This window comes from Balaenoptera ricei, chromosome 2, assembly GCF_028023285.1.
Source record: "Balaenoptera ricei isolate mBalRic1 chromosome 2, mBalRic1.hap2, whole genome shotgun sequence".
In the NCBI taxonomy this organism is placed as follows: domain Eukaryota; kingdom Metazoa; phylum Chordata; class Mammalia; order Artiodactyla; family Balaenopteridae; genus Balaenoptera; species Balaenoptera ricei.
In genome coordinates, this window is record NC_082640.1 from 60,530,309 (window position 1) to 60,554,162 (window position 23,854).

Sequence of the window (23,854 nt, forward strand, 5' to 3'; positions counted from 1 at the left end):
TTAAATGAAGAAAACTATACACTTTACTGAATGACACATACACACAAATACAATATATGAGTAGACAAACATGTGGCTGGATGGAAAGAAAGAATATTTAAAAGATGTTCACACTTATCTCAATGCAGTCTCAATCAAAACACAAACAGGATTTCCTTAGCTTACAAGTTAATTGCAAAGGTTATGTAGAAATTGAAAAGCAGAGGAATAGCCAAGGAAATTTTGAAAAAGAATAAAGAAGAACAAACTGACCCTATTAGGAGTAGAAGCAAGAAGACAGCAAATGATATCTACTCAATTTTTGGAGAAAATAAATGTTAAAACTGCAAATGTCTACCCAGTGAAAATATCTTTCATAAACAAAAGCACATACAAACAAACAAAATTTCCTACTGGGAGATTCTCACTAACCTGAGTAGTAGGCACAAAGACAGTTGTTCTATTATTATTCTACAAACAGTATATATACATCTTATGTACTCTTCTGTTACATAATGAATTTCACCAAAATACTGTAAAGTAGAAAAAGATACACCGTGCATATACTAAATAAATGAAATCTAGTATATGTATATTACTGTCAAACAAAATAAGACTTTAAGAAAATTCTTCAGAGATAGGAAAAAAAGCCAATTTATTTTGTGAATCTATTATGAACTTGATGTTAAAACCAGAAAGCACCTGCAGAAAAAAAGGAAAACTATTCACCTATAGCATTACTCATGCTACAGAGCCATTTCATATAGTAAAAGGCTGAATACATTAGAAAGATATACAATTCTAAACTTGTACGCTCTTAGTAACCTAGCCTCAAAATATATGAAGCAAAAATGGATGGAACAAGAAAAAATAAATTTATGATCATAGTGAGAGACTTTAATCTCCTCAATCAGTAATTGAAAGTAGACAAAAATCAATATAGATATAGAATATTGTAATATCATGACTAATATGCTTGATAGACTAGGTAACTAGAAAATACACTTTCTCTTCAGGCACAGAACATTTACAAAATCTTACCCTGTGCTACGCTACTTCAGATTTCAAAGGATTTCGAAGACTACGTTCTCTGATCTTACTGTAATTAATGTAGAAATCAACAGACAAAACTCTTATGTTTGGAAATTTCAAGTCAATGTTCTAAACAACCAATGGATAAAATAAAAATTTCTGAAGGAAATTAGAAAATATTTAGAAATGAGTAATAATGAAAATATTTTGTATCAAAAAAGGCCTTAGAAATTAGTATCTTTAGAAAAAAAGGCTAAAAATTAATGAGCCAAGCATTCACCTTAAGGAGTTAGAAAAAGACTGGCAAAAATAAACTCAGAGAAAGAAGTAAAAAGGAAATAATAAAACCAAGAAATAACATTTACTGAGTAAAAAACAAAGAAGAGATAGGATCGACAAAACCGAAAACCAAATCTTTAGAAATACTAATAAAATAGACAAACTCATGACAAGAATGATCAAGAAAAAAAATACAGGCACAGGACTTCCCTGGTAGTCTAGTGGCTAAGACTCCACGCTCCCAATGCAGGGGGCCTGGGATCGATCCCCGGTCAGGGAACTAGATCCCACATGCCGCAACTAAAAGATCCCACCTGTCGCAACTAAAATGATCCCGCATGCTGTAACGAAGATCCTTCATGCCGCAACTAAGACCCAACACAGCCAAATAAATAAATAAATATTTTTTAAAAAATATGCACAATTTTTAAATGTTAGAAATGAAAAAGGAGACACAGTTAAAGATTCCTTTAAAAATCACAAAGAATACTATGAAAAATGTTTTGCAAGACCTTTGAAAACTTAAGAAAACATATAATTTCCTAGTAAATGAAAATTTACCAAAATAGATGTAGTAAATCATAGAAAATCAAAATACACTCAAATAAATAATTGCTAATTTAAAATCTGACCAATTCATTAGGATAGCTACTACCAAAAAAACAAAATAACAATGTTGGCAAGGATGTGGAGAAATTGGTACCCTTGAGCAGTTCGTGGGCAAGTAAAACTGTACAGCTACTGGGAAAAAAAGTTTAGTGTCCTCAAAAAATTAAAAATACAATCACAGTACGATCCAGAAATCTACTTCTGGGTATACATACAAATAATTGAAAGCAAGCACTCAAACAGATACTTGTACATGTCCATAGCAGCATTATTTGCCGTAGCCAAATGGTGGAAGGAAACCAAGTGTCTATCCACACATAAATGGATAAACAAGATGTGGTATATACATACAATGGAATATTACTCTGCCCTAAAAAGGAAGGAAATTCTGACATATGCTACAACATGGTTGAATCTTACGCTGAGTGAAATAAGCCACTCACAAAAAAACAAATACTATATGATTCCATTTGTGTGAGGTATGTGTGGTAGTCAAATCCTGAGACAGAAGGAATGGTGATTGCCAAGGCCTGGAGGGAGGGAGAATGGGGAGTTATTGTTTAAAGGGTAAAGAGTTTCAGTTTTGCACAATGAAAAGATTTCTGTGGCTGGATGTTGGTGATGGCAGACAACAATGTGAATGTACTTAATGCCACTGAACTGTACACTTAAAAATGGATAGGATGATAAATTTTAACTCGTGTATTTTACCACAAATTAAAAACAGAAAATAATTTTCCAGAAAAAACATACTAAAAACATATAATTTTATAGACACATTAAACAAAACCTTCAAAGAAAAGTTATTTCTATTTTATGCAACCTATGCCAGGAGTTTAAAAAAAAAAAGGAAAAACTTGTTAGCTTATATTACGAAGCTAATATAATCTTGAGAAAGGAAAATTAGGAAAATCTAACTAAAATATTTGCAAAACAAATTCAACTACATATCTTTAAATCAAGACCAAATAAGTTTAATAACAGAAAAGTCATTAATGTAATATATCACATTAAAAAAATTAAGGGAGGGAATTCCCTGGTGGTCCAGTGGTTAAGTCTCCGTGCTTTCACTGCCGAGGGCCGGGTTTGATATCTGGTGGGGGACCTAAGATCCCACAAGGTGTGCAGCGTGGCCAAAAAAATAAATAAATAAAATAAAGGAAAAAGTGACCTTTCCATAAGATCCAGAAAAAAATTTCAATAAAAATTAATACCTATTTATTTTTTTAAGATCTTACAAAACTAGGGAACTTCCTTACCTTGATAAGAGCCATTTATAAAAACTTGTAAATTGTTAAAACTCCAAATCAGAAAATAAACAGGGTAAAAAAAGTCTTAATTTCATTCAGCTTAAAATGCCAAGTTACTGAACTAGTTACCAGCATAAATCTAAGGTCACTCTGTACCCCAAATCCTATAGCATGGTTAACACAGATGAAACCCTGGCAAGAGTCAATTGTACATGCTTTAATTCACTTGTTCTACAATGCCAAAAAGCTAAAAAGCCAACTTGAAATTAAGAATACATGCACCTATCTGAGCAAATCTCATCAAAGTGGCCAAAATGGAATCTAGTATTTTGTCTTTTATAATGGCATCAAAGGATATTGCAACAGTTTAAAAGAATAAAGAACTAAGGATGTAACTAGCCAAAATACCCAACTTCACCATAATGGTCTTTTATGGTTGCAGATGCATTCATTTATTTAATTTTAACCTTGAACCAAAAAAAAAAGGGGGGGGGGCACAGAAGACTCCTGAGCAACAGGGACACACCTCCATTGTTCCATTTCTTCTTTAATTTTTTTAAAATGCTTTTGCATTTATCAGTTACCCATACACATAATTTACACAGTGAATAGTTCAAAGAAAGTAGTTTCCTACTGGTTTCCCCACTTCTTTCCTCAATCCAGAGGCAATGATTTTAGCTGATTATTTTACCTTTTTTTCTCTATACTCCTTAATATATTTTGTGTTGCTCCTTCTTCATTTTTCAATTTTAGGATTACCTACTGACTTTTCATTGTGAAACATAAGGACTTAAGCTCTGCTCCTGGAACCCAGTCCTCTCACCCACACTTTGTATCTCATGTATTCCCCTATCCTTCCAAATGTAAAGAAAAAAAAGAAGTGTTATCACCTAATTATCCAGGTGACAGGAATATGGGGTTTACTACATTACTTTCTTCTTTTTTTGGTGCAAAATTTTAATATCTAAAAACAAAATTCAGCAACACTAGTGAAATATGGGAGAAAAGGTAACATATTTTATCTTTGCATAAAATAATATATATAAATTATCTACAAGGAATGAAATGTTAAATTTATATGACTGAAATTTTCACATAACATAATAATATATATATCTAAAATTTTTTCACTTTATAAAAATTTCTCCAATGTAATTTTAAACTAGGCCACTTTATTTTTATTTTATATTGGAGTATAGTTGATTAACAATGTTGTGTTAATTTCAGGTGTACAGCAAAGGGATTCAGTTATACATATACATGTATCTATTCTTTTAAAAATTCCTTATGCTAAGATACTTCATAATCTAAAAAAAAATTTTTTTGAGAGAGAGGACCAAACTACGGGACTGTGAGAATTCTGTTTTATAGCTTTGTGATTTTCCTAACACAACAGATGTGCCTACTCTGCCAACTGCAAGAGAAGCCAAAGTGACAGAATAATTATTACTAAACTCAGTAACTTTGATCAGAGATAGGTGTTCCCTGCTCCTCTATGAATATCTACTTTGGAACTAAAACACTGGCCACTGAATTTCAGATAAAGAACCGAATAAAGTCTTAATTAAAGTAAAAGCATTTATAATCACTTATTTATTAAGGAAAATTAGAGGAATTATCTAAATTAGGCATGTAAAATGCTAAATTTGTCATCTATCCTCATTAGGGCAGAAATGTTCCCACTCATAAACTATCAATAAATCTTTCATTTCCTTTACCCCTCCCACATGAAATCATCATACTATGGATTTCAAGATTATGCAGGCATAAAATTTCTATATAAAGAAATACATATTATAAAACTTTTACAGCATATTCAAGTAGAAGCAGCTTGAGCTGTATAAATTTGTCTCACTGTAACCCTGTTTCAGATCCTCCATCATCCAACTGAAAGACAGCAGCTGAGAAATAGTGATCACAGTTGCTCCCATCTTTAACATCGCCCATGGACACAATTCTGCAGTTCCTTGTAATTGACACTGAAGAGCCAGATGGGAAAGTATCAGCCTATACTCTGTGAGTGTATAGAACTAGCCACGGTTCTAGTCATTCCTAGCTACCATGATCTGGATTAAGAGTATAAGGAGTTTAAGAGTTGTCTTTTATAAAACAATAGTGTTTAGGTATGTAATTAACTTCTTAAAGGCAATGGATACCTGTTGCAAATAACTGCCAAAAACATATTAAAGGGACTTCCCTGGTGGTGCAGTGGTTAGAAATCCACCTGCCAATGTAGGGGACACGGGCTCCAGCCCTGGTCCGGGAAGATCCCACATGCTGCGCAGTAACTAAGCCCGTGCACCACAACTACTGAGCCTGCACTCTAGAACCAGCGAGCCACAACTACTGAGCCCATGTGCCACAATTACTGAAGCCCGCATGCCTAGAGCCCACGCTCCACAGAGAAGCCACCGCAATGAGAAGCCCGCTCACCGCAACTAGAGAAAGCCTGCGCGCAGCAACAAAGACCCAACACAGCCAAAAATAAATAAATAAATTTAAAATTTATATTAAAAAAAAAGTATAACATTTAACACTTAAAATATCATCTAGAAAACTCCATTCTAAACCTCAAATAAGCAGATGCCAAAAGGAAAAAATAATCTTAATTAGTTTAAGTAAACTATGAAATTAGGCAACCACCATGATGCAAAAGAAAAGTAGCATGTGTTACAGTATACACCCACCAAGGACTCATGCAGGAAGATATGGTTGAAATGGCTTTTCGCATTTGTACAGGTTAACAGTATTTTGAGAGCTAAGAGTCACAGAATGAAATTTTATCCAAAACTAAATAGTTTAAGTTTCTAAATGCAGTTATTTGTTACCTATTTAAAAATGCATTTTACAATAGAGTAACTGTTTAAAAGCAAAGATCAATGGAAGAAATACTGATGTAGTTGTAATCTACTGACCCAATAACACAGACTCTGAAAAAAACATAAGAAAGTTATAGTTCTTTAGGTTCTGATCCTGAATTATTGATTAATGAATAATATCTCCAATAATGAATGTTTAATAAAAGAAAACCGATACAGAAAAGAGACAGTGATTATTAGCAGTGAAAGCACAACACGTAACATTAGAAGAAGCATGAGAAACAGGTATCACGGGAGTACTTTTTCAAAATTATTAATGTGATTATCCATTTTACCTTTCTTAGCACATGGTCTTTGCCCATTTCAACCCAGCTAGACAGGTGATTAGAATTTGTTCCAAAATAAATTTTTAAAAAAGCACCTTATAATAATCAACTTTAGATATGCAGAACAGATATATGCAGCAAAACAAGAGTTTTATAAGCCAAGCTAATATCCTGAGATTTAATAAATTTATTTACTTTGCCCTTTAGCATGTCAATAATCAAGCCTGGAGGATTCCTATAGCATTTACTTCAAAATATGGAGAAAGTTCCCTTTTGCAACCTTAAGGCTTAGTTCCTTGGTTAGAATAAGGAGGAAAGAGAGGTTAAAGTAAATTTTACTTCTTTCTAGCCAAAAAAATTTGGAGATGAAAGGAGGAAAAAAAAGTGTGTCCCAAGGGAGATAGGTGTGTTAGCTAAATCAGAGTAATGACAAAAGTATTATTTTTGATTCTCAAAAGAAACTGTCTCTCTAGGTGTCCCTGGCACCAAATAGGGTGTGGTCCATTAATATGGCCATGCTGTGTAGTTTAGCTTTCCCCAAATGCCCTTAGTTCTTATGTGGTAGAAGCCAGTAGGAGGCCAGGGGCCAGAATGGAGGTTATGGTAAAGTCTCAGAGATATGAAAACAGAGAGAACTGAGGGGTGGCCTGATCAGGAGGAGGTAAATAAATGGCTGATGCGCCACTGGAACACCGTCCAAGTGGAAAGAATAGATCAAGAGTTCACTAGCCACCCTTCCAGATCGGTGGCCCTGAGTACACTAAGTGAGCAGGTAAACAAGCAACTCACACTGGAAATCAGAAAAGACAGAAGATATGATGTAGTAAGATCCCAACTTTTCCTCCTAACATGGGGTTACGTATGCCATACTCTTACTTCGATACGCAAAGATGCCATCTTAAGGAAATAAGCAAGAGGATGGGGACCAAGGATTGTTATAAAAGAGGCTGGGCACTAACTATGGAAACTAATTAAATTACCGGATCAAACTAAGGTTTAAAACAAACTGGTTGCCTACTTAAAATTTTTTCCTTGAACCAACGAAGAAGGCTAAATCAGCTATAGATAGTTACATGTTCTCTGCACATCCCAGGTACAATGTGAGTGAATTTACCACCATAAGAATTCCAAAAGTGAGAAGAAATATACACACTAACAATCAGCTATATGTGTGTGTGAATTATATACACACACAACTATAAAAATTTTCCCATCCTATTAAAGAGAAAATGAAGGCAATGGAAACTACGTCCTATAAGAAAGGGTAAGATGTTTTTACCTCATTTCTCAAACTAACAAAAAATGTACTTATTGAAGTATTGGGGGGAAATGAAGATCCATTCTAAATGAGTTCTAGTTTTTTAATTTGACTTGATTTTCTGTTGAAAGGCAAAGAAGATGTTTTCCTAACATGATTATAAAAAGAGAGTAAATACTTGTGCTTCTACAAACCTAATAACCAAGGTAAAAAGAAAATGAATCTATTAGGAATTACGGAGTTATCTATTATTTCTCAGACTGCCATCAATTCTGGAAGACATCTACTACCTCATTTTTTTTTTTAATTATTTATTTATTTTTGGCTGCGTTGGGTCTTCGTTGCTGTGCGCGGGCTTTCTGTAGTTGCGGTGAGTGGGGGCTACTCTCCCTTGTGGTGTGCGGGCTTCTCCTTGCGGTGGCTTCTCTTGTTGAGGAGCATGTGCTCTAGGCGCATGGGCTTCAGTAGTTGTGGCACGAGGGCTTCAGTAGTTGTGGCACAAGGGCTTCAATAGTTGTGGCTTGCGAGCTCTAGAGCGCAGGCTCAGTAGTTGTGGCACACGGGCTTAGTTGCTCTGCGGCATGTGGGATCTTCCCGGACCAGAGCTCGAACCCGTGTCCCCTGTATTGGCAGGTGGATTCTTAACCACTGCGCCATCAGGGAAGCCCTTTACTACTTTTTGCACATCAATGCCAGGCACACTCTAGCCAAAGAGATTGGCTTATATTCCATTAAATACAGTGATATCTTTATATTTTTACTAATTAAAATTTTCATTTTTTCCTTCAATCACCTAATTAGCATAATTTCCCAAGCAGAAATACTAATTTGGGATTTGTAAAATCACACTTGGTTGTAAACATTCAATAAATTATAACTTAAGATTCTTCATAAAAGTTCTTTTCACACTTTCCATGAATTAAATGAAAATAAACTATTATTTTCTCTATATTTAAATAACACGGTTGGCAAACAGGTATAATTTATATGCTTTTAGAGCCAAGGAGTCTCACAAACACAGAAATGGATAAATTAAAAAAATGTTTTTAAACCTTTTTAATTTCATTTTCTATATGGAATTAAATGTACTTTATGCAAGTCCTACAAAAATCACTATCAGCTTCCTCAGAGAGTGTGATAACAGGGTCACAAAAGAAATCAGAGTTTTAATTAAAACTAATACTTTACTATTTCTCTAGTAATGTGCTGAAAAATTAAATTTTGGAATGTATTTAAACTAGCACCAGTTTCTTTTGACCTTTAAAATTCACGTACTTTTATCATTTGCATTCTAAGATGATGAAAGAGAAAAAAAATCAAACATATAACAGCTCTTTTTGTGAAGTCTCAAGAAACATAAGAAAAATTTCCTGGTCAAATTACAATAAAAACACAAAACATTAAACCTTTCTTGCTGGGCAGCTACCTATTATGTTTAACAGGCTTGAAACAAAATGTGTCAGAGATCAGGAGTAAGTTATCTGATATGTCAAGTGCATAAGGTCAAAGGTCCAATTTTATTAGGTCAGAGGTGGTATAAATAAAATCTTATATGTCAAAGAAGAAGGGTCACAGATAAAGTGTATATAATATAAAGACATCACAGATGACAAGTAATAACTTTAAGTAGAACAAGTATGTTTACTATAGATACCTTTGCTGATTAAAATGACGTGTGTGTGTAAATATAAAATTGCCTTTCTGTATCACACAACTCATATGCTACATTGCACACTTGTTTTCAGGAAAAAGGGGCTATAACCAAGAATAACTACATGAATTGAGAACTTAAAGAAAATTTAATACTTTTATACTGAAACAGTACACAAAATGAATACATCGATCAAATCTCAAACCACAACAGCCAAACATCAAACTATGCTTTAGTAGCTACAAAAGTTAGATAATATTATACATTTTTCTTCCAAAGTACATGAATTAAATACTCTTTCCTTCTCTACTTCTCTCATTGAGATATAAAAACACATAAAATTTAGATTCCAGTTTACATAATAGCAGTGCTCCACAAAAATTTAAAATAATTTTTTGCAAACTGAATAATATATTTCGTTTTTTTATTAAGAGAACTTAGTTACAAACAATTTTTATAAGTGGAAGAATTTCCTTTATAATGGGAATAATTAAATTCTAATTAATGAAGCAATTGAGGATTTTTTTTCATAGTGGAACACACATACACCTGACTCTAGCTCTAAACAGTAAACTTAAGTAGAGAATGGGGATAATAACATGAATCATTCAAGTAAAAAAAAAAAAATTCCATATTACTCTCTCTTAAAATACCCATACAATTTGATTAAAAGGCAAAAAAATTATTTCAGGTAAACTAAATAGATGATTAATTCCATTTTTTATTTCACCTTTATTAATGGTACCTAAAGCCATTCTGTATAACCTTTCAGTTCAACTCGACTAAATGAGTTCTTATTAAATACCATACTATGTGTCAAGCATTATGTCAAACAATGGATATTACAGAAATTAAACATGTAAAGACTTCCAATTTCAGCCACAGTGACTGGCTTAAACTGGACTAATCTTCCAACTCCAAAAGTTGCACAAAATATACAAAACATCTATTTAAAGGCATTAAAGAACAGCCAACACAGCCAGAACTTGAGAGACCATGATCCCTAAAAGGAGGGAAGCACATGAGGCGAGCTCCACATTCACTCTGGATTTTTCCCCAAGGGCTTATGCCAATTTTTGGCATGAGAGAACAGTGCAAGGTGAAAGTGGCAGTCTTACTAAGCTGAGGAGACAGAATTTGGTTTAGAGCTGTCAAAATAGTTGGAACTTGAGGGGCAAAAATCCTTAAAAGGAGGAAATCATAAAGAAGTGAGCCAAATTAACCATGTGCAATTTCCCCTCAAACACTGTTCATATCCAGAAACTTAGGAGAAAACAGCAGCTTTGTTCCTCCTACTTAGGTAAGATTTATTAAGAACCATCCACAGAATTACCCCTGCTTCCTGACAGCATCCATTCCAGAGCAAAGTCCCACGTCCTTGAACACTCCCCCCCACCTCCAGGTCACCTAGCAAAGACCCAAATCCTATAATAAGTCCTTTCTAACATGTTATTGAGAAACTATAACTTCCCATAGTGTGCATTTTCCCTTCTTTTAACAAGTCAATGAACCTAATTTTATTCAATTGTAGATGTGTTCCTGATGGTCTTTGCCTGGAGAGCACTGACAAAAACCTAAGAAAAAGAATGAACTATAGCTTCATATAAACATTAGGGATCAATCTCACAGACTTAAGGATGAGTGAAAGAAGCCAGGTACAAAAAGTACATACTGTATGATATCATTTATATGAAGTTCAAGAACAGGCAAGACTAATTGATTGTGCTAGTAGTCAAGAGACCAGTTACCTTTTGGGAGCACGACTGAGATGGGGCATGAGGGAGCCTTCTGGGGTTCAAGAAATGATTTATGTGCTGATATGAGTGGAACAAATGTAAAAATTCATCAAGCTATATACTTTAAATTTGTGTATTCTACTAATATATGCTCTACTTCAAAAAAAAAAGAAAAAAGAGTTAAACACACATGTGCACCTACACACAAGTACTGCCCTCAAAGAACCACAATAACCTTTCCTAGACATCTTAAAAGATGCTTGACAAACATGAATTTCTCATCTTTGGGTATGTTTAGAAATTTTCTATTAAAAATAGAACCAACAAATTCAGAGATTAGTAATGTCATACATATCTCAATAACAGTCGAATGAAAAACATTTATAAAACTTCTTATACAAATCTAAATTCCATGTAAATAGCAATTATAGGTAGATAAATAATGCATTTCCCAAAATTTCTAAGTATTGTACTGATACAAAATTATCAATTTATATGATTTTTATATTGTTAACTGTTTTCCAAGAAACATAGAACATCATTAAATAAAATTATTAAAAATTTTAAATTATTAATATTTTTAAATTATTAAAATATCAAAATACCATAAACCTTTTTTTGCACTGAAATTATATAAACAGTATTAAATTCTTATTTCTGTTTCTTTTAATATATATACTAAAATAAGGACATTTGTATACTATATTGTAGTAGTTATTAAATATTAAATATAGTTTTAAATAATCACAGAAATACATATGAACATGGATTTCTTCATAATAGAAAAGAACATAGAAGGTATTCAATAAATGAACAAAATTAAAGCTTACCACTTCCTCATCTGAAAGTTCACGCCCTTGGATGCTGCTATTTTCTCTCACAGCTTGTTGGTGTTTTTTTCCTTTAATGTGGCTAAAAAGATACACCTCTGAAGAGATCTAAAAAGCATAAAATCAAAGCAATGTAATGAGCATATAATTATATCTTACTTTAAATATTACACATTCTATCCAGTATACTATATGCAAGTTGCGATCACTCTAGCATTTACATATTAGTCTTAAAAATATTTTCTTTAGAATACAATTCTGAGAATCCTCTAGAACAGGGGTGCCCAACCCCGGGTTCGCGGACTGTTACTGGACCTCTTAGGAACTGGGCCTCAGAGCAGGAGGTGAGCGGCGGGCAGGTGAGCTGCCAGTGAGCGAGCGGCTTCATCTGCCGCTCCCTGTCGCTTCCGTTACCACCTGAACCATCCCCCCCACCCCCGTCCGTGGAAAAACTGTCTTCCAAGAAATCTGGTCCCTGGTGCCAAAAAGGTTGGGGACCTCTGCTCTAGAAGACACATGGTCAAAAAGGCATGTCATCAAAGCCAACCTTAACAGAGTATCATTTCTTCTAACTATCAAGGTTCAAGTTTCAGCACTGAAAATGTTCCTTTTCTTTTGTGGTCATAATACCCAAAAATATTGACTTGGGCTATCATAAAGCAGGTATACATCCATTTTAGCAGCAACTGCATGCTTTGGTTCTTTGCACTGCTACTCCTAACTGCTGATACTATTTTTGTACTACTTACTTTGCATAAACATCATGAAAGAAATCCACGGTAGTCAGCAGATGCCTTAGTATGACTTTTAAAAGATTGGGAGACTATATTTCCATAGTTCAATAAACTTTAGTAAATAAATTATAACGTATCATAACGATACTAATACTGACAACCTACCGGGACATTGCAGAGAGAACACTGCTTCTTTCTTTCATAAGGGGTCAATTTGGGGGCATAATCAGTATTTGCATGTCGTCCACTGCTTAACTCAGCAGCTTTTTCTTTTCTTTGTTCAATCTGTTCCATGTGCCTTCTAATGCTTTCATCATGCTGTAAATGAAGTCGAAGTGTGAGAATACAGAAATTTATTCAAGTTATACTGAGAACTTGAAAAAGTAATATTTCCATTAAACTTTCTAAAATAACAAAATGTCTTAATTCAGTATTAACTTGGACACTGAGGACAAGAATCTACATAAAGCCCTTTAATATCTCCTACATGCACAGTAACATTTCCTAAAGTGTACTTCATGGAATTATACTGTGGGTTATTAATAAGTATTGATATTTTGTGGAAGAGGTTCTATGGTCAAATAAGTTTGGAAAATAGTAAGTTAAAGCTACTTACTTACTCCAGCTTGTCACTGTGCATTATGACTCAATAAACCTAGCTTACACTAAGCAACATTTTACACACTTATTTGACCACAACATACTTTTGAGAAGCACTTTCTGGAACACACTATGGGAAATGTTGCCCCACAGGTAAAGACCAAGCTCATCCTAACAGCAGACAAGGCCCATCATGACACAGACCTTTACCCACATCGACTCCAGTGACTTCCCAGAAAACAAAAAATAAACCAACTAAAAAACACTATTTCAGACTTCTGACTTTGTGCTCATACCATTTCATATGGCTGGATGCCATCCCACCCATCTACCTATTCAACTCGTCTTTCTTTCAAGATTCAGCTCACAAATTATCCTCTAAAATTATTTCCCTGACTTCTGAAATCCTTCATGTTAGCTTAGTATCCTCCTCTGTACTTTCATAGCACTCAATAGCACTCTATCCATATGGAAATTATCTGCTTAGCATCTGAATCTCACACTAGATTATGAGTTTCTTGAAACTGAGAACCATGTCTTACTCATCTCTGTATCCCCATGCCTAGCACAAGACTCAATAAATATTTGCTGCATTAAATTTAAATAAATGATAAAGTTCTAGAACTATACAAATAGTAAAATAGGGTCCTCTACTCCCTGGAATTTACTACCCCTGTGAAAACCCAACATGTAAATAATTGTGACACAGTGTAAAATATTCATACTGCTAGAAACTACTAATGGTAAAGATTTTCTAGAAAATATAAGCTTATCATAATCTCCCAAGCAACAACTGTGCAATTCAAAAACATTGAAATAATCTCTTAGTTTATTTCTAAATAATTAAAAGTCTATGAATATAAGAAAGCTAGTAGTAATGTCTTCAAGTCATTAACAAATTAATTAGTAAAATCAAGCAATGCTAAAATTCCTTTACATTTTTTCTGTCAATTGCTTTATCTTATTAAAATAATTTCAGTTTTCAGATAGTTGAGCTGGAATTGATCATACCCAAAACCACATAAGTCTTATTCTCCAAATACTGATATTAGGAATACAAATTAATTCAGTTTTTTTAAAGAAATACGACTGATTCTTTTCTTTTTTTAGTAAATTTATTTTTTTTATTGATTTATTTTTGGCTGCATTGGGTCTTTGTTGTTGCACGTGGGCTTTCTCTAGTTGTGGCGAGCGGGGTCTACTCTTTGTTGCGGTGCGTGTGCTTCTCATTGTGGTGGCTTCTCTTGTTGTGGAGCACAGGCTCCAGGTGCACAGGTTTCAGTAGTTGTGGCTCCCGGGCTCTAAAGAGCAGGCTTAGTAGTTGTGGCGCACGGGCTAAGTTGCTCCGCGGCATGTGGGATCTTCCTGCACCAGGGCTTGAACCCATGTCCCCTGCATTGGCAGGCAGATTCTTAACTACTGTGCCACCAGGGAAGCCCTAATTCAGTTTTTATACAATTAATTAAATCGATAAAATTTTAATCTCATGCTACATTAAAACAGCTCTAAAATTTCAAATTAAAATATATAATATTCCTACCTTGAGCTGAATTTTTTTCTGTAGCTCTTCCATAGCTTCTTGTTGAGCAGCTGTGAGTGCTGCCAATCGTTCTTCCCTGTCTCTATAAGAAGATATTTAAAAATTATAAACTCAACTGCTTGGAGTAACAAATTTCATGAGGTTAAAAAAATACACACAGGACACATAGGCTTATATATTCTAGAGAGTTTTTTAAATTATTTTTTTCTGAATGCCTATTAAGTCTCAGATACATTATTGCTCATTAAACATTTGGGAAGCAACAGACATTATTATTTATAAAAATAGGTTTCTGGACCCAAGAATGGGTTTAAATACTAGCTCTGGGGCTGTCATTTAAATATGGCATATTGAAAATATATATTTAACTCTTTTCCCTTCCAAAAACCTATAAAACAATATGAAAGGAATAGAAAAGGCAAAAATTCACAAAGACAAAGAGAATAGGAGAGGAACCAATCACAAACAAATTATGAGACACACAAAGAAGTATGACCATGTTTAGGAAAAATGCAGTCAAATGAAACTCTCTGAATGAGGCCATATGCTGGATTTATTTTGTATTATAAATACGTTATAAGAATTAAAAGAAAGTATGCCAACCTAAGGAAAAATATCGTGACAATGATTCAACAGATAGAGAATCTCAACAGAGAAAGAGAAATAGTTTTTTAAAAACTTTCCAACGAAAGGAACTAGGAGTCCTTAAACAAATGGCTTTCTAGGGATGGAGCAGGGAAAATATAAGATGAATTTGAAGCATCTTGCAGTGCCAGGAGGTAAGGAAGTACTCAAAAAAACAAAATGATGAAGTATGTCAAAGGCAAGCAGGGGTCAAATGAAAAAGTTCCCAATGTCCAAAGGTGACAATTTGAGCAACAAAATAAATACCATAATACTGGTTTGTAACCCATAGTATAATACAAATATAAATGAGTCCCCGTTGACATAACAAAGGAATTTAATAAATAAATGGGAGAACAAATATCCTGTACAGAAGAACTGCAAATAATTAATGTATGAATTCTTGTCTCAAGGAGGTAGAGAATAACTCCCCATCTCTTCAGCATAGGCTTGCTGGCTTGCTTCCAAGGAGGACAGCATAGGGAAATTTTTAAACTATACAGTGGAGAAATCTGACAAATACTACCTTAGCCAGGTGATCAAGGTTAACAAAATCAGTGATAAGTCAAGGTGATAGTATGAACCTTAGACATTTTAAAAATGGTAATTCACATTCACCCCTGTGGTCTTCCTCCCCAAACCCATAACCTCAGTCTAACCATGAGAAAAACATGAGACAAATCTTAAGTGAGGAGAAGTCTACAAAATACCTGACCACTACTCAGAACTGTCAAGGTCATCAAAACCATGGAAAGTCTGAGAAACTGTTACAACTCAGAAGAACCTGAAGAGAAATGACAATTAAATATCTGAAGAAATAGTGGCCACTTTCCAAATTTTATGAAAAGCATTAATGTACATAGTAGGATAATCATGAAGAGAACCAACCTACTGGTGAAAAACAAAGTCAAAAAGAAAATTTTGAAAACAGGAAAAAAACCCCAACAACTCACCATATACAGAGGAAAAACAGTATGATTAATGGCTGACTTTTCATCAGAAACAACAAAAGTAAGAAGATTCAAAGTACTGAAAGAAAAACCAAGAATTCTATATCCATCAAAACTACCATTCAAAAGGAAGGCAAAATAAAAATATTTCCAGATGAGCAAATACCAAGATAATTCAATGAAAGCAAACCTGCCTTACAAGAAATACTGAAGGAAGTCCATCTAGCTAAAAAGAAATAATGCCAAAGGGTAACTTAAATCCACAGAAAGAAATGAAATACACCAGAAATGATAAATATGTGGATAAATATAAAGGAATCTACAAATACATTTTCCCTATTATTCTAATTCCTTTGAAAAATGTGGGACTGCATTAAAAAAACTGTAACACTGTATTGTTGAGTTTATGACATATATAGATGTAATATATATGACAATAACAATACAAGAAAAAAAAGACATAGTGCTATATTGGAACAAAGTTGTTCTATTTTACCAAAATTAAGTTAATTTTAACCTGAAGTAGTTTGTGATAAGTCAAGATGAATACTGTAATAAAGAAAGCAAACACTAAGCAAATAACTAAAATAATACAGTTTTTAAAATCAAGAGAAAAATTTAAATGATGTCCTAAAAAGTACTGGTTGAGGGACTCCCCTGGTGTCACAGGGGTTAAGAATCCGCCTGCCAATGCAGGAGGCACACGTTTGAGCCCTAGGCCAGGAAGATCCCACATGCTGCAGAGCAACTAAGCCTGTGCGCCACAACTACCAAAGGCTGGGCGCCTAGAGCCCGGGCTCCGCAACAAGAGAAGCCACTGCAATGAGAAGGCCACGAACCGCAACGAAGAGTATCCTCCACTGGCGGCAACTAGAGAAAGCCCGCGCACAGCAACGAAGACCCAACACAGCCAAAAAATAAATAAATAAATAAATTTAAAAATGTACTGGTTTAACAAAAAAGAAGACAGTAAAGGAGAAAAAAAACTTGAGACATACAGAGAACAAATATCAAAATGGCAGACATTACATTCAGTCATATCAATAAATTACATTAAATGAGAATGGACTAAACAATCAAAAGGCAGAAAATTGAAGGCCAGATATAAAAAGGAACCTCAACTATATATGTGACATACTTTAGATACAAAGAAACAAAAAAATGTTTCCCTTTAGACAGAAAAAGACATATCATGTAAACAATAAACACGGCAATATTTAAAACAGAAAAAAAATTGACTTTAAGACAAGAAATATTTTTTAAAAACCCAACGAGGGATATTTCATAATGATAAAAGGGTCAATACTTCAAGGAGTATAAATTAAATGCCCTTAACACTAAGGCACCAAAATACATGAAGCAAAAAATTGTCAAAACTGAAAAGAGAAATAGACAATTCAACAATTATTTCTGGAGATTTCAATAACTCTATCTCAAGAATTAATACAACTAGACAGAAAATCAGTAAGTATACAGAAGACTAAACACTATCAACTAACTTTACTTAACTGACATTTAGAGAACACTCCATCCAAAACCGCAGAATACACGTATTTTCCAAGAGCACACAGAACATTCTCTAGGATAGTCTACATTCAAGACCATAAAGTAATAAGTTCAATAAATTTAAAAGGACTGAAATCATACAGAAAACATTCTTCAACCACAAAATATTTAATTAGAAAACAGAAAAACTGGAGACATTCCAAATATTTGGAAACTAAATAACATGCTTCTGAATAACTCAGGAATCAGAAAATCGTAAGAAATATTAGAAAATATCTTGAATGAAAATAAAAATACAATGTATCAAAACTGATGAGATGAAATTAAAGAAGTGCTAAGAAGAAAACTGATAACTTCAAATGCTTATATTAGAAATGCAGAAATACCTAAAATTAATCAACTAAGTTTTGACTTTATAAAAGTAGGAAAAGCAAAGCTAATCAAATCCAAAATAAGCAGAAGGAAAGAAATGATAAATATCAAAGTGGAAATCAATGTAACAGAAAACAGAAACATAATGTAGAAATTCAAAGAAACCATAAGCTGGTTCTTTGGAAAAATCAACAAAATGTACAAACCTTTAGCTAGACTACCAAGAGACAGAGAGACAGAGAGACAGAGACAGAGAGGAAAGACATAAATTAGCAAATAAGGAATGAAAGAGGAACATCACTATAGATCATGTTAAAATTAAAATCCTTACAAGGAGCTATTAACAACTTTATAAAAATACACAACTTAGATGAAAAGGACAAATTCCTAGAAAAACACAAATTACCAAAGCTGACTCAATAAGAAACAGAAAAATCTCAATAGATTGATAACATGTTAAGAAAAATTTATTTGGTAATTTAAAATCTTCCCCAAAAGATAACCCCAAGCCCAGATGGCTTCACTAGTATACTGAACATTTAGCAAGAAAAAATAACAATCCTACACAAAGAGTTTCTGTAAATAGTGGAGGAAAAAACACTTCCCATCACATTCTCTGAGGCTAGGATTGCCATGACATGAAAGCCAGACAAAGACATCACAAGAAAATTACACACCAATATCCCTTATGAATATAACCTTAACAAGAATTCAACAACACATAAAAATGATTTTACACTATGACCAAGTGGGAAATAACCCAGGAATGTAAGGTTGGTTTAATATCCCAAAATTAATTAATGTAATAAAACATATTAATAAAAAATAAAAGCCACATGATCATCTCAATGAATGCCCCCAAAGAAGCATTTATTTAACCAAATTCAAAGTACATGCATGCTAAAAACTCTCAATAAACTAGAAATAGAAGAGAACTTCTTCAACCTGATAATGAGGATTTATGAGAAACCTACACCTACATCATACATAATAGCGAAAGACTGAATGTTTCCCCCCTAAGATCAAGAACAAAATAAGGATATACAATGTCACAACTTCTATTAACATTATATTGTAGGATCTAGTCAGTGCAATAAGGCAAGAAAAAGAAATTAAAGACACCTGTATTAGAAAGCAAGAAGTAAAACAATCTCAATTTGCAGAGGACATGAGCTTTTATGTAAAATATCCTAAGGAACAACAACAGCAAAAAAGAAAACACTAATAGGAAAATACTCATCGGAAAGTTGCACAAGATCATAAAAAAATTATAAAATAAAATATATAAAAAATTGATTGTATTTCTATATACTAGCAAAAATACTAACAAAAATGAAATAAAATAACTCCATTCACTATGGCTTCAAAAAGAATACTTAGGAATAAATTTAAGAAAAGAAATGCAAGACCTATTTTCTAAAAACTACAAAATACTGTTGAGAGAAATTAAAGCAGATAGAGACATACCATATTCATGGATCATATACAATATTGTAAAGATGGCAATTCTTCCCACAATGATTTATAGATTCAAGGCAATTACTATAAAAATGCTTGCAAGCTTTCTTTTTTTAGAAACTGGCAAGCCTACCCTAAAAAATTATTTGGAAAGCAATTCTGAAAGAGAACAACAACATTAGAGAACCTACATTAATTGATTTCAAAACTTGCTATAAAGCTACAGTAGTTAAAACAGTTTGGTGCTGGAATAAGAATAGACATGTAGATATCAAAAGAACAGGACAGAGTCCAGAAATAAACCCTTACATCTGTGATTAATTGACCGTGAACAGGCAGCAAGGATAGTCTCTTAAAAGCTAGCCTCTTCTACAAATGGTGCTGTGATAAATGGATATTTATATGCAAATAAATAATTTTATATTTTTGATTCATACCATACATAAAAGGTATCTTAAAAGGAATTAGAACCTAAATGTGTGTCAAACTGAAAAACTATAACATTTTGAAGAATATCTTATGACACAGGGTATAAAAGGATTTCACAAACAAGATCAAAAAGTACAAATAAATTTGGCCAATTAAATGCTTTTTCCTGGGTCTTTGAATCTTAAACAAGTGATTTTAAAATGTAGGGATGGCTGAGTGCCATTTAACATAATCAGGGCGGCAACAAGTTGACTAGACTGTTTCCATCAAAAGACCACCGCTGTGGCTCCTGGGACCTAGTCTCTGACACTTGACCATGTCCCAGCCTGGTCATCTAACCACCTATCACTTTCGCTCCCAATATTTTACTTAAAATTTGCTTTGCTTAAGTTAGCCAGAATCAAATTCTATTTCTTACAACTGAAAATATCTTGAAAGATCAAGTTTCCCATCCAACAGAAATGTTCAAAAGGTTTCCAGGGCTTCCCTGGTGGCGCAGTGGTTGAGAGTCTGCCTGCCAATGCGGAGGACACGGGTTCGAGCCCTGGTCTGGGATGATCCCACATGCCGCGGAGCAACTAGGCCTGTGAGCCACAACTACTGAGCCTGCGTGTCTGGAGCCTGTGCTCCGCAACAAGAGAGGCTGCGATAGTGAGAGGCCCGCGCACCGCGATGAAGAGTGGCCCCCGTTTGCCGCAACTAGAGAAAGCCCTCGCACAGAAACGAAGACCCAACACAGCCAAAAATAAATAAATAAAAATTAAAAAAAAAAAAAAAAAAGGTTTCCATTTTGAGTAGGATGTCTTAATTCCTGGAAATCAAAATTCAGTATAACATTTCTGTATATGTAACACTTTCTAAAAATTCTACATGAAAGCAAATAGCTTTAAGACTTGATTTGAATATGCACTAACTGCAAATGTTCATCAGGATCAAAATCAAGACAGCAAATGAAGTACCTAGCTCTTTCCCGGGCAGCATCTTCACGGGCCTTTTCCTTTTCTTGCCTCTGTTGCTCAATTCGGGCTTCTTGTTCTTTCCTCTTCATTAACAATTCTTCTACACGGGCCTGCCGTTCTGCTTCTAGAGCTCTCTTACGTTCCTAACGTCAGAAATATTTTAAAAGATGTTAGAATTATGTGTAAGATGAAAATGATTAAAGGTGACATAGCTTTGACATATACTTATATATTCAAGCCAAATAGATCCCTGGCTTGTCATTAGGTACGCGTCTCAGAATTTAAATAAAATCAAATACCAATACTATCTGGTTTTCATATGTCATTTACCAGTGCTACAAATAATTAGAAGAATAAATGTTGGGCTTCCCTGGTGGCGCAGTGGTTAAGAATCCTCCTGCCAATGCAGGGGACATGGGTTCGAGCCCTGGTCCGGGAAGATCCCACATGCTGCAGAGCAACTAAGCCCGTGCACCACAACTACTGAGCCTGCGCTCTAGAGCCCGTGAGCCACAACTACTGAGCCAGCGTGCTGCAACTATTGACGCCCACACACCTAGAGCCCATGGTCCGCAACAAGAGAAGCCACCGTAATGAGAAGCCTGCGCACCACAACGAAGAGTAGCCCCTACTCGCCACAACTAGAGAAAGCCCGCACGCAGCAACGAAGACCCAACACAGCCAAAAATAAATAAAATAAAATAAAATAAATTTATAAAAAAAAGAATAAATGTTATTTTAAGCAGATACTATCTTATTAGAACCTGATACATATTTTATGGTTAATCACTTCTAAAGCCTTGTGTTTGGAAATGGTTATAGAAATGACAGAACATGATGAAGAAAGCATAATTAACAGATTTTATTTCTGAACTAAACTTTCATATAGGAATTAAGTGAAGAAAAGCTTGTGGCAGGGAGAAAGAGGCATTATAATATAGCATAGTGGGTAAGAGAGTGAACACTGTATTAGATTCCCTAATTTTGTTTACTGATTACATTATTTACCAGCTGGGTGACCTTGGTCTAGTTATATTATATATGTGACTTAGTTTTCTGGAAGACAAATAACAGTAGTGCTTATTTCTTAGGATATTGTGAAGAACACATGAGACAATACATGAAAAGCACTTACATAGGGGTTGGCATATACTAAATTCTCAATAATTATCATCATCATCATTAATGCAGAAGATACTTCATTAAAATACTGTGATATACTTCCTGTGTATTTTTGCCTACTAGGAGTACTTAGCTAATTTTCACCATATTACTAGATGTATTGATATATTTCTTTCAATTCATCCCCATCCCCCAGGGAGCTCACACAACATCTCCCTGGTCCCTACTCTTTATGATAAATGGAACACACTACACTGATCTAGGCTCTAGTAACCACTACTTACATAGCCTTGGGCAAGTCATTTTACCTTAAAGAGACCCAGTTTGCTGTGAGATCTAAATTATTAACATAGGTAAGTACTTAGCAAAGTGTTTAGTACATAGTAAAGTGTTCGGCAAATGACAGCAGAAAAGAAATGCTGAAGCAGTTTCTGTTTAGAGAACACTGGGGAGAGACGCTAATATTTCTAATAGTTAACTAAGTTACTAAGAAGCTCACAATGGTAACTTTATATCTACAACAAGCTGTATCTACCCAGGGGAAGAAAACCTTTTTAAAGCAGTAACACAAAAGTGTCCCTATTTCTTTTCTTTCTTTTCTTTTTTGGTGGGGGACCTGAGAACTAGAGGGAATGCACTGAATTCAGGAGAGCATATCTGACAGATCATAGACTGTTGGAGGCGGGCAATTATATTTTAAATATAGTCTTTACTTTCTAACATACTATTCACGAACTGGTTATAGCTATTTCTCATTACTAAACATAATATGTAGAAACTTTTTTAGTTATATACTCTCTGAAAAACTCAAGAGTAAAAACAATCAAACCTGGTACAGAAAATTTTCTCCAATAAAAAACATGAACAGGGACTTCCCTGGTGGTCCACTGGCTAAGACTCCACACTCCCAATTCATGGGGCCCGGGGTTCAATCCCTGGCCGGGGAACTATTCCCTCATGCATGACTCAACTAAGAGTTTACATGCTGCAACTATGAGTCCACATGCCACAGCTAAGAACTCCACGTGCAGAAACTAAAGATCCCACATGCCGCAACGAAGATCCCATGTGCCACAACTAAGACCTAGTGCAGCCTAAATAAATATTTAAAAACAAAAAACACGAACAAAAGAGTTTTCCCTTAAACTCAAATTTATTTTTTAAAAATCTGCATTATGTCTGAAAACACAGCTTTCACACTAAAATGCAAAAGGTTAAAGCATTAAATATAAAGAATTAAACCAGAACTTTTCATTTCGTATTTTATAAAACCAAAATCTTGAGGGATATACTTTTAAAAATTATAAGTTGGTCTTATAAATGAAATTTATTAATATTATATACAAACAATTACTTTATGTGTATGTGCAATGCAGCTAAGTTGTATGCATAAATATGATGTCAACTTGCTGATTGTTTTTATGGATATAAGAAATACTCCAACATTGTACTAATAGAAATAACTGGACTTCAAAAAATATCCAGTCTTCTAATTTCTGTTTTTAATAAGTGGAAGAGAAAATTGGTAACTGTATACCTAATGAGTAAAATTAGTAAATTCACCAAGTATTTTCCTTTCTAAAATTTAAGTTTCCTAAAAGATAGGAAACTTTGTACCCCACAAAAGCATCTTGTACAGGGCAGGAGTTCGATAAATATCTATTACATGAATGAAGCGTAACTTTATAAAATAATATTCATTATAAATCTATATGCTCACAAATAAAAAGCATAAACCTACAGCAAATGAACTGGAAAGATATCTAACTCTCAACCCTTCTGAAACCTCTC

At 34.1% G+C, this 23,854-nt stretch overlaps 1 protein-coding gene across 3 annotated transcripts in view; it reads right to left on the minus strand.

The window, feature by feature from the left end:
- Positions 1-23,854, minus strand: part of SCAPER (S-phase cyclin A associated protein in the ER) — a 485,805-nt gene that overhangs the window by 278,653 nt on the left and 183,298 nt on the right. For all 3 annotated transcript variants that reach the window (XM_059912693.1, XM_059912690.1, XM_059912691.1), the window contains 4 exons: positions 20,942-21,084; positions 14,644-14,725; positions 12,669-12,821; positions 11,770-11,877 (listed from right to left, as the gene is read on the minus strand). In XM_059912693.1, the coding sequence (XP_059768676.1) occupies positions 11,770-11,877; positions 12,669-12,821; positions 14,644-14,725; positions 20,942-21,084 (486 nt within the window). The remainder of the gene's footprint in view (positions 1-11,769; positions 11,878-12,668; positions 12,822-14,643; positions 14,726-20,941; positions 21,085-23,854) is intronic.